General features: G+C 52.4%; 1 protein-coding gene across 1 annotated transcript in view; it reads right to left on the reverse strand.

Moving 5' to 3' along the window:
• Positions 1-17,644, reverse strand: part of LOC119934283 (alpha-1,2-mannosyltransferase ALG9-like) — a 34,797-nt gene that overhangs the window by 16,238 nt on the left and 915 nt on the right. The window contains exons 2-5 of the mRNA XM_038753729.1: positions 17,351-17,510; positions 15,896-16,099; positions 15,387-15,545; positions 276-414 (exon numbers count right to left, since the gene is read on the reverse strand). Coding sequence (XP_038609657.1) covers positions 276-414; positions 15,387-15,545; positions 15,896-16,099; positions 17,351-17,510 — 662 coding nt within the window. The remainder of the gene's footprint in view (positions 1-275; positions 415-15,386; positions 15,546-15,895; positions 16,100-17,350; positions 17,511-17,644) is intronic.

Here is a 17,644-nt window from a genome sequence, read left to right on the forward strand (position 1 = left end):
AAATGGGACAAGTTGGTTACCTCGTATCTACCCCAGTGTTTAGAACAGTGCTTGGCACATAGTAAGCGCTTGACAGATGCCATCATGAGGGAGCTGAGGCCCAGAGAAGTGAAGTGACTTGCCCTAGGAGGTCACGCAGCAGATACACGGAGGAGCCGGGATTAGAACCCAGGTCCTTCTGACTCCCAGGCTTGCGATCTATCCACTAGGCCACGCTGCTTCTCTACGAGAAGCGGCCCCCCACCCTCCCAGGACAGAGCCACCAAGTCACTCACCGGTTCCCAGTAGTTGAAGGTTTCATCGCAGTCGGAGATGTTACTTAAGAGGGCAGCACAGAATCTGGCCGAGATCAGACATTTGAAAGCGGTGGAGCCCTCAGGGGCCCAGACCTGTCCCGCTTTATTTCCAGGAATCCTGCCGGGAAGAAGGAGCGGGTTTTAGGGAGGATCTGTCTAGCAAGGTGGAGGAGGGGGGAGAGGGGTGGGAGCGGAGAAGGGTGCGTGTAATGAAGGACCACTGTTGCTAAGACAAAAAGCAAGAGAAGAAATGGGTAAGAACGCTCCCCAGTTAAGCAAGAACGAAAAGTCGGCTCTTATAACGAGAAACGAAAAGGTAAAGCAGACATCTGGAGCCCCAAAGCTCTTTCACTTCCTGGTTTCGGGGTGTCCTTTAACGGGTCAAGGGGGTGAGCCAGCTGGCCGCACCAAGAAATACCGAGGAATTCACCCCCAAATTTATCACCTGAAGACCCTGGTGAAATGAAGCTCGAAACACTCATAACAATAATAATGATAATTGTGGTATTTATTAAGCACTTACTATGTGCCGAGCACTGTTCTAAGGACTGGGAAAAATACACGATTACCAGGTCAGACACAGTCCCTGTCCCGCACAGAACTTACAGTCTAAAGTAGGAAAGGGAGCAGATACTGAATGTCCATTTTGCAGAAGAGGTAACTGAGGCATAGAGAAGTGAAAATGACTTGGCCAAGGCCACACAATGGACACGTGGCAGAGCTGGCATTAGGACCCAGGTACTAATATAATCAGAACCCAGTTTATTGAGCACTTACTGTGCACAGAGCACTACACTTAGCGCTTGGTAGAGTACAATAGAACAATAAACAGACCCATTCCCTGCCCACAATGAGCTTATAGCCTAGAGGGTTGTGTTGCACTCAGGCCTGTTCTTTCCACCAGGCCACGAGATCCGATCACCCTATGTGGACTGTCTGTCTTGACCCTGGCCCTCTCCGCCCCAGCCTGCTCCCCTCTCCTTGTCAGAGTGGTGGGACCCCCGGTCCTTCCTCTGCCTCGACCTCCACCCTGAAAGCCCCGTGGCAGCCGGAGCCTCTGCCCTCTGGGACCCCACCGGCTGCTGTCCCCGGGTGATGTTTCTCCTAGGTGGGATGGAGTTTATTCTGCCAACTGCTGGGGAGTGGAACTAACGGGCTGGGCAGGGAGGGCACCACCCACCTTGCCAGCAGGGAAATAAGGGTTGGAGCACCCCCCGCCCCCCCACCCTCCAGTGTCTGAGGATTATAGCACCAAGGCGCTCTAGGCCTCGGGAAAGAGCCAGCGGTGCTCGCTGTGCCATGGGTTTGGGGCCCAAGTGGATCTGGGCAGGGGATGGAGGTGGCAGGGATGGCGGGAGAGTCTAGGGGAGGCCTCCGGCGCTGAGGGCGCTTGGCACCCGGGGAGGGACCCCGGCCGCCTAGGCCCCCGGACCTCCAGGGCCAGGGCAGCCCGCAGCCCCTTCCTCCCCAGAGAGGCGGCTCGGCGGCTCGGCCCCAGGCCCCGGGGTGGGATGGGTGGGATGGGGGTCGGGAGTCGGGCATGGGTGGGAGATGGAGAGGAGCACCCCCGGGGGGGAGGGCAGGGGAGGGGGCGGGGAACGGGAGGGACACATGTCCTGAGGAGGGGGGAGGGGGCCTGCTCTGAGGACGGGGGAGGGGGCTGCTCTGAGGATGGGGGAGGGAGGCTGACCTGAGGACACGGAAGGGGGGCTGCTCTGAGGAGAGGAGGGGGGCTGCTCTGAGGACGGGGGGGGGGGCTGCTCTGAGGACAGGGGAGGGAGGCTGCTCTGAGGACAGGGAAGGGGGGCTGCTCTGAGGAGAGGAGGGGGGCTGCTCTGAGGACGGGGGGGGGGGGGGCTGCTCTGAGGACAGGGGAGGGAGGCTGACCTGAGGAAGGGGAAGGAGGCTGACCTGAGGACAGGGGAGGGGGGCTGCTCTGAGGACAGGGGAAGGGGGCTGACCTGAGGAGAGGAGAGGGGGCTTCTCTGAGGGCAGGGGAAGGGGGCTGCTCTGAGGGAGGGGAAGGAGGCTGACCTGAGGGCAGGGGAAGGAGGCTGACCTGAGGACAGGGGAGGGAGGCTGACCTGAGGACAGGGGAGGGAGGCTGACCTGAGGACAGGGGAGGGGGCTGCTCTGAGGAGAGGAGAGGGGGCTGCTCTGAGGCCAGGGGAGAGGGCTGTTCTAAGGACAGGGGAAGGGGGCTGACCTGAGGAGAGGAGAGGGGGCTTCTCTGAGGGCAGGGGAAGGAGGCTGACCTGAGGGAGGGGAAGGAGGCCGACCTGAGGACAGGGGAGGGGGCTGCTCTGAGGACAGGGGGAGGGGGCTGACCTGAGGAGAGGAGAGGGGGCTGCCCTGAGGACAGGGGAGGGAGGCTGACCTGAGGAAGGGGAAGGAGGCTGCTCTGAGGACAGGGGAGGGGGGCTGCTCTGAGGACAGGGGAGGGGGCTGCTCTGAGAAGAGGGGAAGGGGGCTGACCTGAGGACAGGGGAGGGAGGCTGGCTGACCTGAGGACAGGGGAAGGAGGCTGCTCTGAGGACAGGGGAGGGGGCTGCTCTGAGGGCAGGGGAGGCCAAGGGAGGGGGCCGCCCTGGGGAGGAGGGGAAAGGGCTTAGGGGAGGGGGCGGCCCCGGCCGTACTCAGGCCCCGGCTCGGGCGGTCGCGGGGGGGGCTCCTCCTCCCTTGGCCTGCCCGCCTCCCCGCCGGGCCGGGGCCGCTGCCGGAAACCCCGCAGAGACATGGCCGCCGACGGCACGCGGAGCGGAGGGGGGGGACGGGGGGGGAGGGACGGAGGGACGGAGGGACGGAGGGAGGGAGGCCCGGGAGGAGGAGGAGGAGGCCGTTACGGCGGCCGCCCAAGGACAAACCTCCTCCGGCGGACCACGCCCACACCGGCGCGCCTGCGCACGCGCGGACAGCCGGGCCGGGCCGGGCCGGGCCGGGCCGGGCCGGGGCCGGAGAGGAGAGGCGGGGCAGCGCCCCCTAGAGGCGCCGGCCGCTCCGCCACCCGGCCCGCCCTTGTCGCGGCCCGCCGTGCGCAGCCGGTCCCCGCTCCCTTCTAGTGCTATTTAATAATGACGGCATTTTAGTAAGCGCTGACTCTGTGCAAAGCACCGCTCTAAGCGCCGAGAGGCTACAAGGTGATGAGGATGTCACAATCTTAATCCCCATTTTCCAGATGAGGGAACTGAGGCCCAGAGAAGTGAAGTGACTTGCCCAGAGTCACCCAGCTGACAAGTGGCAGAGCCGGGATTTGAACCCATGACCTCTGACTCCAGAGCCCGTACACTTTCCACTGAGCCACGCGCTTAGTATCAATTATTATTATTATTTATTGTTAATAAATGCCCCCCTTTTGAATGGTATTTGTTAAGCTATTAGTATCAATTATTATTATTATTGGTGTTGTTAATAAATACCCCCCTTATAATAATAATGATGATGGCATTTATTAAGCACTTACTATGTGCGAAGCACTGTTCTGAGCGCTTCTTAATGGTATCATTATTATTACTATTACTATTAATAAATACCCCCTCTTAATGGTATTTGTTAAGCGCTTAGTATCAATTATCAATTGTTGCAAACTTGTACTTCCCAAGCGCTTAGTACAGTGCTCTGCACACAGTAAGCGCTCAATAAATACGATTGAATGAATGAATGAGTTATTATTTGTTAATGAATACTCCCCTTCTTAATGGTATTTGTTAATTGCTTAGTATCAATTATTATTTATTGTTAATAAATACCTTCCTTTGTAATGGTATTTGTTAAGCACTTAGTATCAATTATTATTATTATTTATTGTTAAGAAATACCCCCCTTAATGGTATTAAGTGCTTAGTATAAATTATTATTGTTATTATTGTTTATTAATAAATGCCTCCCTTAGTAATGGTTTTTAAGCACTTAGTATCATTATTATTTATTGTTAATAAATACCCCCCTTAATGGTATTAAGTGCTTAGTATCAATTATTATTATTATTAATTAATAAATACCCCCCTTTTAATGGTATTTGTTGAGCACTTGGTTTCAGTTATTATTATTTATTGTTAATAAGCGCCCCCTTTTAATGGTATTTGTTAAGTGCTTAGCATCAATTATTATTTATTGTTAATAAATACCTCCCTTTGTAATGGCATTTGTTAAGCACTTACTATCAATTATTATTATTATTCATTGTTAATAAATACCTTTTAAATGGTATTAAGTGCTTAGTATCAATTATTATTATTGATCATTGTTAATAAATACCCCCCTTTTAATGGTATTTCTTAAGTGCTTAGTATCAATTATTATTATTTATTGTTAATAAATACCCCCCTTTTGATGGTGTTTTTAAAGTGCTTAGTATCAATTATTATTTATTATTACTATGGTGTTTTTGTTAAGCACTCACTATGTGCAGGGCAGTGCACTAAGCACCGGTGGTTGGATACAAGCAAATAGGGTTGGACACAGTCCCTGTCCCACATGGGGCTCACAATCTCAAACCCCATTTTACAGATGAGGGAACTGAGCCACAAGAGAAGTGAATTGCCCAAGGTCACACAGCAGACAAGTGAAGTCAGGATTAGAACCCCTGACCTTCTGATTCTCAGCAACAGCATGAGAAGCAGAATGGCTTAGTGGAAGGAGCACGGGCTTGGGAGTTTGGGCAAATCACTTAATTTCTCTGTGCCTCAATGACCTCATCTGTAAAATGGGAATTAAGACTGTGAGCCTCATGTGGATAACCTGATAACCTTGTATCTGCCCCCATCCTTAGAATAGTGCTTGGCACGTAGTAAGCGCTCAACAAATACCATCACTTTTATTATCTCAGGCCCATGCTCCGTGCAGTGGTATAGAACGGTGCTTGGCACATAGTAAGCGCTTAACGAATACCATTATTATTATTTATTGAGCGCTAACTGTGTGTTGACCCCTGTACTAGGTGCTTGGGAGAGTTCAGTATAACAATTTAACAGATACATTCCCTGTCCACAACGAGTTTACAGTCTAGATGGGGAGACAGACCTCAAAAGAAGTATATTACAGATATGGACATAAGTACTTTGCGGCCGGAGGTGAATAAAGGGAGCAAATCAGGACAAGGCAGAAGGGGGTATGAGAGAAGGAATCAATCAATCAATCAATCGTATTTATTGAGCGCTTACTATGTGCACAGCACTGTACTAAGCGCTTGGGAAGTACAAATTGGCAACATATAGAGACAGTCCCTACCCAACAGTGGGCTCACAGTGTAAAAGGAAAGAAAGGCTTAGTCAGGGAAGGCTGCTTGGAAAGGATGGGCCTTCAGTAATCAATCGTATTTATTGAGCGCTTACTATGTGCAGAGCACTGTACTAAGCGCTTGGGAAGTACAAATTGGCAACATATAGAGACAGTCCCTACCCAACAGTGGGCTCACAGTGTAAAAGGAAAGAAAGGCTTAGTCAGGGAAGGCTGCTTGGAAAGGATGGGCCTTCAGTAATCAATTGTATTTATTGAGCGCTTACTATGTGCAGAGCACTGTACTAAGTGCTTGGGAAGTACAAATTGGCAACATATAGAGACAGTCCCTACCCAACAGTGGGCTCACAGTCTAAAAGGAAAGAAAGGCTTAGTCAGGGAAGGCTGCTTGGAAAGGATGGGCCTTCAGTAATCAATCAATCGTATTTATTGAGCGCTTACTGTGTGCAGAGCACTGTACTAAGGCTTTGAAGGTGGCGAGTATAATTGTCTGTCAGCAGTGAAGAGGGAGGCTGTTCCAGGCCAGAGACAGGACGAGGGTGAGGGGTTGGCGGTGAGATAGATGACATCGAGGTGCAGTGAGAAGGTTGTCATTAATCAATCAATCGTATTTATTGAGCGCTTACTGTGTGCAGAGCACTGTACTAAGCGCTTGGGAAGTACAAGTTGGCAACATATTGGCGCGAGGGTGGGGCTTGGTTGTGGTAGGAGAGTAGCGAGGTGATTGAGCCTACAGTATAGAAGGTGACCTGGATGGGTGACCTGCTGTTTCCCTCAGGCCTGGGCTTACTGTGGGCTGGACACGGAAACCAGGATGCGAGCGTCTCTCTGGAGCAAAAAATAATAATAATAGCATTTGTTAAGTGCTTACTATGTGCAACACACTGTTCTAAGCGCTGGGGGGGATACAACGTGATCAGGTTGTCCCACGTGGGGCTCACGGTCAATCCCCATTTTACAGATGAGGGAACTGAGGCTCAGAGAAGTTAAGTGACTTGCCCAAGGTCACACAGCACACATGTGTGTGAGAGCTAGCTCTCTTCCTCCCTTCAATACCCTGCTGAGAGCTCACCTCCTCCAGGAGGCCTTCCCAGACTGAGCCCCTTCCTTCCTCTCCCCCTCGACCCCCTCTTCCTCCCCCACATCTTACCTCCTTCCCTTACCCACAGCACCTGTATATGTTTGTACATATTTATTACTCTATTTATTTATTTATTTTACTTGTACCTATCTATTCTATTTATTTTATTTTGTTAGTATGTTTGGTTTTGTTCTCTTTCTCCCCCTTCTAGACTGTGAGCCCACTGTTGGGTACGGACTGTCTCTAGATGTTGCCAGCTTGTACATCCCAAGCGCTTAGTACGGTGCTCTGCACACAGTAAGCACTCAATAAATACGATTGATTGATTGATGTGGCAGAGCCGGGATTCGAACCCATGACCTCTGACTCCAAAGCCCGTGCCCTTTCCATTGAGCCACGCTGCTTCTCTAATGACTGCTCTCAGGCCCCAGACCAAGGCTGGGAAGCAGAGAAGCAGTGTGGCTCAGTGGAAAGAGCCCGGGCTTTGGAGTCAGAGGTCGTGGGTTCATATCCCCGCTCCGCCAACTGTCAGCTGTGTGACTTTGGGCAAGTCACTTAACTTCTCTGGGCCTCAGTTACCCCATCTGGAAAATGGGGATGAAGACTGTGAGCCCCCCGAGGGACAACCCGATCACCTTGTCACCTCCCCAGCGCTTAGAACAGTGCTTTGCACATAGTAAGCGCTTAATAAATGCCATTAAAAAAAAAAAAAGGCCAGTCCCGAGAACAGACCATGTGATCCCCACAGCCGGACGTCCCATGTGCGTGCTGGGGATTACTGGTCCCCCCTCCACCGGGGACGGGGGCAGGAAAGGGGGCCCCGGGCTGGGAAATGTCCCGGCCACAGGTGGCCAGAAAGACCGACCACGGGCCCACCCATAAGCACGCCACTCGGGGGGACGGAGCTCTGCTTTGCAGATCCTCCAGGATGGGCCGCACTCCGTCTGCCGCTTCCTCCTTTGGGAGCCTGGCATTCCTGCTGGGTTTCAGGCCCATCATCATCATCATCATCATCATCAATTGTATTTATTGAGCGCTTACTATGTGCAGAGCACTGTACTAAGCCCTTGGGAAGTACAAATTGGCAACATATAGAGACAGTCCCTACCCAACAGTGGGCTCACAGTCTAAAAGGGGGAGACAGAGAACAAAACCAAACATACTAACAAAATAAAATAAATAGAATAGATATGTACAAATAAAATAAATAAATAGAGTAAAAAATATGTACAAACATATATACATATATACAGGTGCTGTGGGGAAGGGAAGGAGGTAAGATGGGGGGATGGAGAGGGGCCCGAGGGGGAGAGGAAGGAAGGGGCTCAGTCTGGGAAGGCCTCCTGGAGGAGGTGAGCTCTCAGCAGGGCCTTGAAGGGAGGAAGAGAGCTAGCTTGGCGGAGGGGCAGAGGGAGGGCATTCCGGGCCCGGGGGATGACGTGGGCTGGGGGTCGATGGCGGGACAGGCAAGAACGAGGTACGGTGAGGAGATTAGCGGCGGAGGAGCGGAGGGTGCAGGCTGGGCTGGACAAGGACAGAAGGGAGGTGAGGTAGGAGGGGGCGAGGGGATGGATGGACAGCCTTGAAGCCCAGGGTGAGGAGTTTCTGCCTGATGCGTAGATTGATTGGTAGCCACTGGAGATTTTTGAGGAGGGGAGTGATATGCCCAGAGCATTTCTGGCCCAGCTCGGGACACGCAGGAGGGAGACACAAGCACCTGTGGCCGGAGAAGCCGAGCTTTATCAGCTGAGCGTGGCTGTTATCTGGACACGCGGGCGGCCCGTGCTGGGATTTTTGCTGCACCAGCCTCAAGTTTCTGACCAAGGGGAAAGAAAAAGGAACAGGTCGTGGGAGGCGGCCCACCCCATCTCACCCTTTTTGTTATCTCACTTAATCATAATAGTAGTTACGACAGTGGTGGTGAGATAAGCAGTTTTGCCCAGTGGCTAGAGCCCGGGCGTAGCAGTCCGAAGGACCTGGGTTCTAATCCAGTCTGTCCCACCATCGACCCCCAGCCCACGTCATCCCCCCGGCATGCCCTCCCTCTGCCCATCCGCCAAGCTAGCTCTCTTCCTCCAAGGCCCTACTGAGAGCTCACCTCCTCCAGGAGGCCTTCCCACACTCAGCCCCTTCCTTCCTCTCCCCCTCGTCCCCCTCTCCATCCCCCATCTTACCTCCTTCCCTTCCCCACAGCACCTGTATATATGTATATATGTTTGTACATATTTCTCTATTTATCTTACTTGTACATATCTATTCTATTTATTTTATTTTGTCAGTATGTTTGGTTTTGTTCTCTGTCTCCCCCTTTTAGACTGTGATCCCACTGTTGGGTAGGGACTGTCTCTCTATGTTGCCAACTTGTACTTCCCAAGCGCTTAGTACAGTGCTCTGCACACAGTAAGCACTCAATAAATACGATTGATTGATTGAGGCGGCCCACCCCATCTCACCCTTTTTATTATCTCACCTAATCATAATAGTAGTTACGACAGTGGTGGTGAGATCACTTTGTATCCTCCCCAGCGCTTAGAACAGTGCTTTGCACATAGTAAGCGCTTAACAAATACTAAAATATTATTATTATTATTATTATAAGAAGCAGTTTTACCCAGTGACTAGAGCCCTGGCCTAGGAGTCCGAAGGACCTGGGTTCTAATCCCAGCTCCACCACTCGTCTGCGTGAGCCCGCTGTTGGGTAGGGACCATCTCTATATGTTGCCAACTTGTACTTCCCAAGCGCTTAGTACAGTGCTCTGCACACAGTAAGTGCTCAACAAATACAATTGAATGAATGAATGACTGCTGTGTGTCCTTGAGCAAATCACTTAACTTCTCCGTGCCTCTGTGACCTCATCTGTAAAATGTAGATTAAGACTGTGAGCCCCATGTGGGCAGGGACTGTGTCCAGCCTGATTAGCTTGTATCTACCCCAGCACTTAGAACAGTGCTTGACACATAGTAAGCGCCTAACAAATCCCATCATTATTATTATTATTATTGATTAAGCACTTATTGGGTGTCAAGCCCTCTAGTAAGCCCTGGCGTAGATGAAATGAGAAGCAGCGTGGCTCAGTGGAAAGAGCCTGGGCTTGGAAGTCAGAGGTCGTGGGTTCAAATTCCGGCTCTGCCACTTGTCAGCTGTGTGACTTTGGGCAAGTCACTTCACTTCTCCGGGCTTCAGTTACCTCATCTGGAAAATGGGGACTAAGACTGTGAGCCCCAAGTGGGACAATCTGATCACCTTGTATCCTCCCCAGTGCTTAGAACAGCGCTTTGCACATAGTAAGTGCTTAACAAATGCCATTATTATTATTATCATCATCATTAGCTTGGACACAGACCCGGTTCCACATGGAGCTCCACAGTCTAAGGGGGAGGGTGAACAGATATTCCATCCCCATTTTACAGATGTGGAAACTGAGGCCTAGAGAAGTGAAGTGACTTCATCATCATCAATCGTATTTATTGAGCGCTTACTATGTGCAGAGCACTGTACTAAGCGCTTGGGAAGTACAAATTGGCAACACATAGAGACAGTCCCTACCCAACAGTGGGCTCACAGTCTAAAAGTGACTTGCCCAAGGTCTCCCAGTAGGCAAGCGGGGGAGCAAGTATTAATCAATCAATCATATTTATTGAGCACTTACTGTGTGCAGAGCTCTTTATTAAGCACTTGGAAAAGTACAATATAACAATATCAATCAATCAATCAATCGTATTTATTGAGCGCTAACTGTGTGCAGAGCAAAAGTACAGTATAAAAATACAATATAAAAGAGGTTTTAATATATAACACAATATGAAAAAAAAGTTCGCCTGGCAGAATAGCTGGGGTTTGGGTCTCAACCAGGCACTTACTGAATTTCTTTCCATTGCCCAAACCAGCAAGCAGTAAAGTAGTCAATAAATATCACTGATCGACTGATGATAACACTAATCAGAGCACCTGGGATTTCTAATAGTGTGCTTTATCTTACCAAACCACTTCCATAGCCCTTTTTTATGGCATTTGTTAAAAGCTTATTATGTGGCAGGCACTGTACTAAGCACTGGGGTAGATACAAGATCATCAGGTTGGACACAGTCCCTGTCCCACATGGAGCTCAGTCTTAATCCCCACTTTATAAATGAGGAAACTGAGGCCCAGAGAAATGAAGTGGCTTCCCCAGGGTCACACAGCAGACGAGTGGCAGAGCCAGGATTAGAACCCAGGTCCTGTGAGCTGTTTCATTTTTTCCTCCCACTTTCCGTGAGATAGGAAGAGGCTCCTTAAGGGCAGAGTTTGGGTCTACTTGCTCTAGCATCCTCTCCTCGGTGCTCAGTACAGTCTCTGCCCACAGGAAGAGGTTAATAACTACTACTGATTGAGTGACTGATGGATAGGACTGTAAGCCCTATGCGGGAGAGGGACTGTGTCCAATCCAATTTGCTTGAATCCCCCCCGGCGCTTAGTACAGTGCCAGGCACATAATATGATCTTCTAGACTGTGAGCCCACTGTTGGGTAGGGACTGTCTCTATATGTTGCCAACTTGTACTTCCCAAGCGCTTAGTACAGTGCTCTGCACACAGTAAGCGCTCAATAAATACGATTGATTGATTAACAAATGAAATAAATATTACTATTAAATCACTTCACTTCTCTGTGACTCAGTTACATCATCTGTAAAATGGGGATCGAGACTGAGCCCCATGTGAGACAGGGACCGTGCCCAATCCGATTTGTTTGCATCTACCCCAGCGCTTAGAACAGTGCCTGCCACATAGTAAGCTCTTAACGAATACTACAACTATTATTTTTGAACCCGGCTCTCGTGCCAACCAGAATCATGCTCTGTGCTTCCAGACCTGGCCGCTTCTTGGGGCTCAGGAGCTGTTGGGATCCCTGAAGCTCATTCAGTCAGTCATATTTATTAAACGCTTACTGTGTGCAGAGCACTGTACGAGAAGCAGCGTGGCTCACTGGAAAGAGCCCGGGCTTTGGAGTCAGCGGTCATGGGTTCCAATCCTGGCTCGGCCACATGTCAGCTGTGTGATTTTGGGCAAGTCAACTTCTCCTCATCTGTAAAATGGGGATTAAGACTGTGAGCCCCCCCATGGGACAACCTGATTACCTTGTATGCCGTCCAGGAATTAGAAAAGTGCTTCGCACATAGTAAGCGCTTAACAAATATTATCATTATTATTATTATTACTACTAAACGCTTGGGAGAGGACAATACAACCATAAACGGTGACGTTCCCTGCCCACAACGAGCTCACAGCCTAGAGGGGGGAGACAGACATCAATATATATGGGAAAGCGTTCCCCCAAAAAGTCACACACACACACATACTCACACACTCCGGTGCCCTAGCGTACCTTCACATGCAGGTGTAGCCCGATCTCCTCTCGCAACCGGGCCTGCATCTCGGCCGCGTGCTGAGGGGAGAGGGCTCTGTCCCAGGCCTGGTAGGTGACTCTGTAGCACAGGCTGACCCGGCTGCTCCCAGGGGGCTGGAAACGCTCAAGGAGCCGGATGGACGTGACCGTGTCCCGGGACACGGCCCGGGCGAGCGTGTGGAACTCCAGTTCGTCGAACCCCCGCTCCCCGTCCAGCCAGAAGCTGACATCGTGGTCGTAGGACGGTGGGTAGAGGGAGGGGCTCCTGAAGGGGTCTGCCTGGCCGGGGCCGCCATCCCAGGCCCACAGCGCCCGCCAGTCGGGGACACCCCACGCCTGCATGACCATCAGGTCCACATTCAGAGTCACCAACGCCAAACCCAGACCCCCGGGCCTGAGGTCCCCTGCAGCCACACCCATGGTCCCGATAACGACGCTCCTGGTGCCCCCCGGGTCGTCGGCCGGCGACGCCACACAGACCGCCGCCTCCCGGGCCTCGGGCTGGGGCTGCCACATCACCGAGCTGCCCGCCCTGCCGTCCCCCGGCCCGCTGGAGCCGAGGAGGCGGTCGAGGGAGTCGCTCAGGTGGGCCCTGAGGGCCCGGAGCCGGGCGTCCCTCTCCTCCCAGGGGAAGCCAAGTATGAGCAGAGTTTGGTGAAACGCCGGCGGTGAGAGAGGAGCCACGAGGCACTTCCTGAAGACGGGCCCGCTGAGTTCGTGCAGGACCCCGGGGAGGAACCCCGGCCTGCGGACGACGTCCTGGACATGGATCGTGAGGGAAGGTCTCAAGAGGAACTGCTCCGGCTTCCCGCCCCCTTCCTGGGAAGGGAGGGGAAGGCTGGAAGCCGGGAACTCCTCCAGCTCAGGGCTGGAACTTCTCCCCTGGACGGGCCTGAGCCAGAAAGCGGCCGAGGGGGTGTCGGTGTTCCAGATGGGAGGCTCCCCCAAGGTGACCGGAGCGGGGCACTCCACTTGGCGCAGGGGGAAGGACCGGCCCAGCTCGGCGATGAGCCGCTCCTTCATGGACTTGATGGGATGGCTCGAATCCTCGGCCAGGAAACCCCTGCCCAACACAAACCCGGCTCAGAACCGGCTCCCAGCCTGCTCGTCCCGCTGGGCCTTGAATCCCACCCACCCAGCCCGGCTGGGTAGAGCCCGGTCGTTCTTTCTCAATCTCTTTTGCAGGCTCCTCCTCCCCCTCCCATCCCCTTACTGTGGGGGTTCCCCAAGGTTCAGGGCTTGGTCCCCTTCTGTTCTCGATCTACACGCACTCCCTTGGTGACCTCATTCGCTCCCACGGCTTCAACTATCATCTCTACGCTAATGACACCCAGATCTACATCTCTGCCCCTGCTCTCTCCCCCTCTCTCCAGGCTCGCATCTCCTCCTGCCTTCAGGACATCTCCATCTGGATGTCTGCCCGCCACCTAAAGCTCAACATGTCGAAGACTGAACTCCTTGTCTTCCCTCCCAAACCCTGCCCTCTCCCTGACTTTCCCATCACTGTTGACGGCACTACCATCCTTCCCATCTCACAAGCCCGCAACCTTGGTGTCATCCTCGACTCCGCTCTCTCATTCACCCCTCACATCCAAGCCGTCACCAAAAGCTGCCGGTCTCAGCTCCACAACATTGCCAAGATCCGCCCTTTCCTCTCCATCCCAACCGCTACCCTACTCATTCAACCTCTCATCCTATCCCGTCTGGACTACTGCATCAGCCTTCTCTCTGATCTCCCATCCTCGTGTCTCTCTCCACTTCAATCCATACTTCATGCTGCTGCCCGGATTATCTTTGTCCAGAAACGCTCTGGGCATATTACTCTCCTCCTCAAAAATCTCCAGTGGCTACCAATCAATCTGCGCATCAGGCAGAAACTCCTCACCCTGGGCTTCAAGGCTGTCCATCACCTCGCCCCCTCCTACCTCACCTCGTTTCTCTCCTTCTCCAGCCCAGCCCACACCGTCCGCTCCTCCGCCGCTAATCTCCTCACCGTACCTCGCTCTCGCCTGTCCCGCCATCGACCCCCGGCCCATGTCCTCCCCCGGGCCTGGAATGCCCTCCCTCTGCCCATCCACCAAGCTAGCTCTCTTCCTCCCTTCAAGGCCCTGCTGAGAGCTCACCTCCTCCAGGAGGCCTTCCCAGACTGAGCCCCTTCCTTCCTCTCCCCCTCGTCCCTCTCTCCATCCCCCACATCTTACCTCCTTCCCTTCCCCACAGCACCTGTATATATGTATATATGTTTGTACATATTTATTACTCTATTTATTTATTTTACTTGTACATTTCTCTCCTATTTATTTTATTTTGTTAGTATGTTTGGTTTTGTTCTCTGTCTCCCCCTTTTAGACTGTGAGCCCACTGTTGGGTAGGGACTGTCTCTATATGTTGCCAATTTGTACTTCCCAAGCGCTTAGTACAGTGCTCTGCACATAGTAAGCGCTCAATAAACACGATTGATGATGATGATGATGATAAGGTCATGGGTTCTAATCCCGGCTCTGCCACTTGTCTGCTGTGTGGCCTAGGGCAAGTCACTTCACTTCTTTGGGCCTCAGTTACCTGATTTGTAAGAAGGGGATTGAGACCGGAAGCCCCATATGGAACAGGGACTGTGGCCAACCCAGTTTGCTTGTTTCCACCCCAGCGCTTAATACAGTGCCTGGCTCATAGTAAGCGCTTAACAAATACCACAAGTATTATTATTATTATTAACTCGCCCTGCCCACACTTGCTCCTGGAAAGAAAAGTGAACATATTCCACAGAGCTCCACCCCTGCCGGCCTTGGGGTCCTTCAGGGAGAAGAAACCTGGTAGCTCAGGAAGCAGCCCACCAACTGCTGAATCCACCTCGTCTGGGGTCGCTGGTCTCCCCTCAATCTACCCGCTCTACTCCCCGTCCCGTTGCGCTTACGTCCCTACTTTCACACTCTGCTGCTTCCGCCTACCTTACAGTGCTTCTCTCCCCGGGGGTAGACTGCAAACTCCTTGAGGGCAGGGATCGTGTCAACTAGCTCTCTTATATTCTCCCCAGAGCTCAGTGCAGCTGTCTTTATAGGTTACGTGCTTGATGCAAATAGATTGATGGATTTCTGAGAGGGGGCCCAGGATACTTGAAGGAGCGGGAGATTGGTTACTGTCCCGGACACACCACGCTGAGAGACGGACCACCAGACATCACCACCTCTCCCTCCCGTGACCGAGCACGGACCATCCAACTGTCTCTTCTCATTCCCGACTCTCTCACCCGTTCCCCCGGTCTGGGATTCCTCTTCATTCTGGGATCATCACCAAACCCTCATGAAGTGACCACAGGAGCCGGTCAGTCCACGCCCCTCCCCCATCCCTCGGTCTGGAGGCTGTCGCCATGACGACCACGGGCCGGTTACCTGTCCATCTTGTCCACCAGAGCCTCTGGCACGGGGAAGACAAACCACTGCCCGCCCACTTTGGCTCTGAGGAAGGTAGGCCGGGGACTCCGGAAGGCTGGGCTTAAAGTGAAGATGTGGTTCAAAGCCCCTTCGATGACAAACGACTTGTCCTGACTCCTGGAAAAAACACACCAGACAGGGCCCTCACTGAGCAAAACCCTAGGCACAGGGCGCCTGGGAGTCGGGATGTCATGGGTTCTAATCCTGGCTCCGCCACGTGTCTTCTGTGTGACTTTGGACAAGTCACTTCACTTCTCTGGGCCTCAGTTACCTCACCTGGAAAATGGGGATTGGGACTCTGAGCCCCACGTGGAGCAGGGACTGTGTCCAACCCGATTTGCTTGTATCCACCCCAGCACTTCGTAGTCTTCTAACGCTTAACAAATACCATAATTATTATTATTCTCAGCAGCATCGGAGGGGGGAGAGGAAGGGTGCCCAGGAGGAAGGAGGGTGTGTGTGTTTACCTGTAGCCCGTGCACTTGTACCCAGGCACGGCCTCGGGACGAAAGGGCTGAACTTGGCTGAGGATGAGTCCCGCTCCGGCCGCCATGGCCACGACCTGCCAGCTGTTGTGCCACTCTCTCCGGGGCTGGTCGGCGGGCGTCCCGCCCTGCCCCCTGCACAGCGCCACGTGTACGTCCCCTTGCTCGGCGAGGACATCGACACAGCTGGGGAAGAGATCAGATACCCCCTGCCCCGACTCAGACCTCTGGAGGGTCAGAGGGCTTAGGTTCTAATCCTGGCTCTGCCATGGGGCCTTGGCTGAATCATTCATTCATTCATTCATTCAATCAATCGTATTTATTGAGCTACCCAACAACGGGCTCCCAGTCTAGAATCACTTAACTTCTCAACATCCTCAACTGTAAAATGGGGATTTGAAACCTGTTCCCCCTCCTATTTCGGCTGTGGGCCTCATGTGGGATGGGGACTGTGTCTGATCTGATTATCTGATATCTTCTCTATCTGATATCTTATTTTACTTGTACATATCTATTCTATTTATTTTATTTTGTTAGTATGTTTGGTTTTGTTCTCCGTCTCCCCCTTTTAGACTGTGAGCCCACTGTTGGGTAGGGACTGTCTCTAGATGTTGCCAACTTGTACTTCCCAAGCGCTTAGTACAGTGCTCTGCACACAGTAAGTGCTCAATAAATACGATTGATTGATTGATTCTCTAGGGCTTAGTATAGCCACAGTTCATTCAATCCTATTTATGGAGTGCTTACTGTGTGCAGAGCACCTTACTAAGCACTTGTTGAAGTACAAGTTGGGAACATATAGAGACGGTCCCTACCCAACAAGGGACTCACGGTCTAGCAATTATCATTATCATCCAAAGTGATGGCAATAATCGGCACCTTGTCTACCAACTCTATTATACTGTCCTCTCTCAAGCGCTTAGTACGGTGCTCTGCACACAGTAAGCACTCAATAAATACGATTGACTGACTGATCGTGTGTAAGATGGCTCAGGGACCGGAGGGCCTTTGATCGGGGAAATCAAACGGCGCTGTGCACCAGGAACTGTGTGACTGGCCAGTAAGAAGCAACGAGGCCTGGTGGATAGAGCCTGGGCCGGGGACCCAGAAGGATCTGGGTTCTAATCCCAGCTCTGCCACTTGCCTGTTTCTGTGTGACCTTGGGCAAGTCGCTTCCTTTCTCTGGGCCTCTGTTCCCTCATCTGTAAAATGGGGATGAAGACCGTAAGCCCCATGTGGGACATGGATTGTGTCCAACCAAATTAGCTTGTATCTACCCCAGCACGTAGAACAGGGCCTGGCACATAGGAAGCACTTAGTAAGTACCATTAAAAAAAGCAAAACAAATCTAGCCATGTAGTTCCTGAACCAAGGGGCTGAGGGGTGGTGTCGGGGAGGGGCAGGGGTGACGGGAGGCAGGGCTGGGTGCGTCCTCACCTCCGGAAAAACCCAGCCAGCAGCTCCCGGTTCCTGGCCACGCCAGCCTTGCGCCCACAGTGGGGGAAGTTGAAATAGATGTGATCGAAAGGAGGGGAACCATCCGGGTCCAGGATGTCAGCCAGGCGGGTACAGTCCACGGAAAAGCGCACATCTGCCCCTGGCAAAGACAATCAATCAATCATAATTACTAACCTACTGCGTGCAGAGCATTGGACTAAGCTTTGGGGAGAGTACAATACAACGGAGACAGTAGTCGAAGTTAAATCACTTGCCCAAAGTCACACAGCTGAT

This window comes from Tachyglossus aculeatus, chromosome 11, assembly GCF_015852505.1.
Source record: "Tachyglossus aculeatus isolate mTacAcu1 chromosome 11, mTacAcu1.pri, whole genome shotgun sequence".
NCBI classification, from domain to species: Eukaryota; Metazoa; Chordata; class Mammalia; order Monotremata; family Tachyglossidae; genus Tachyglossus; species Tachyglossus aculeatus.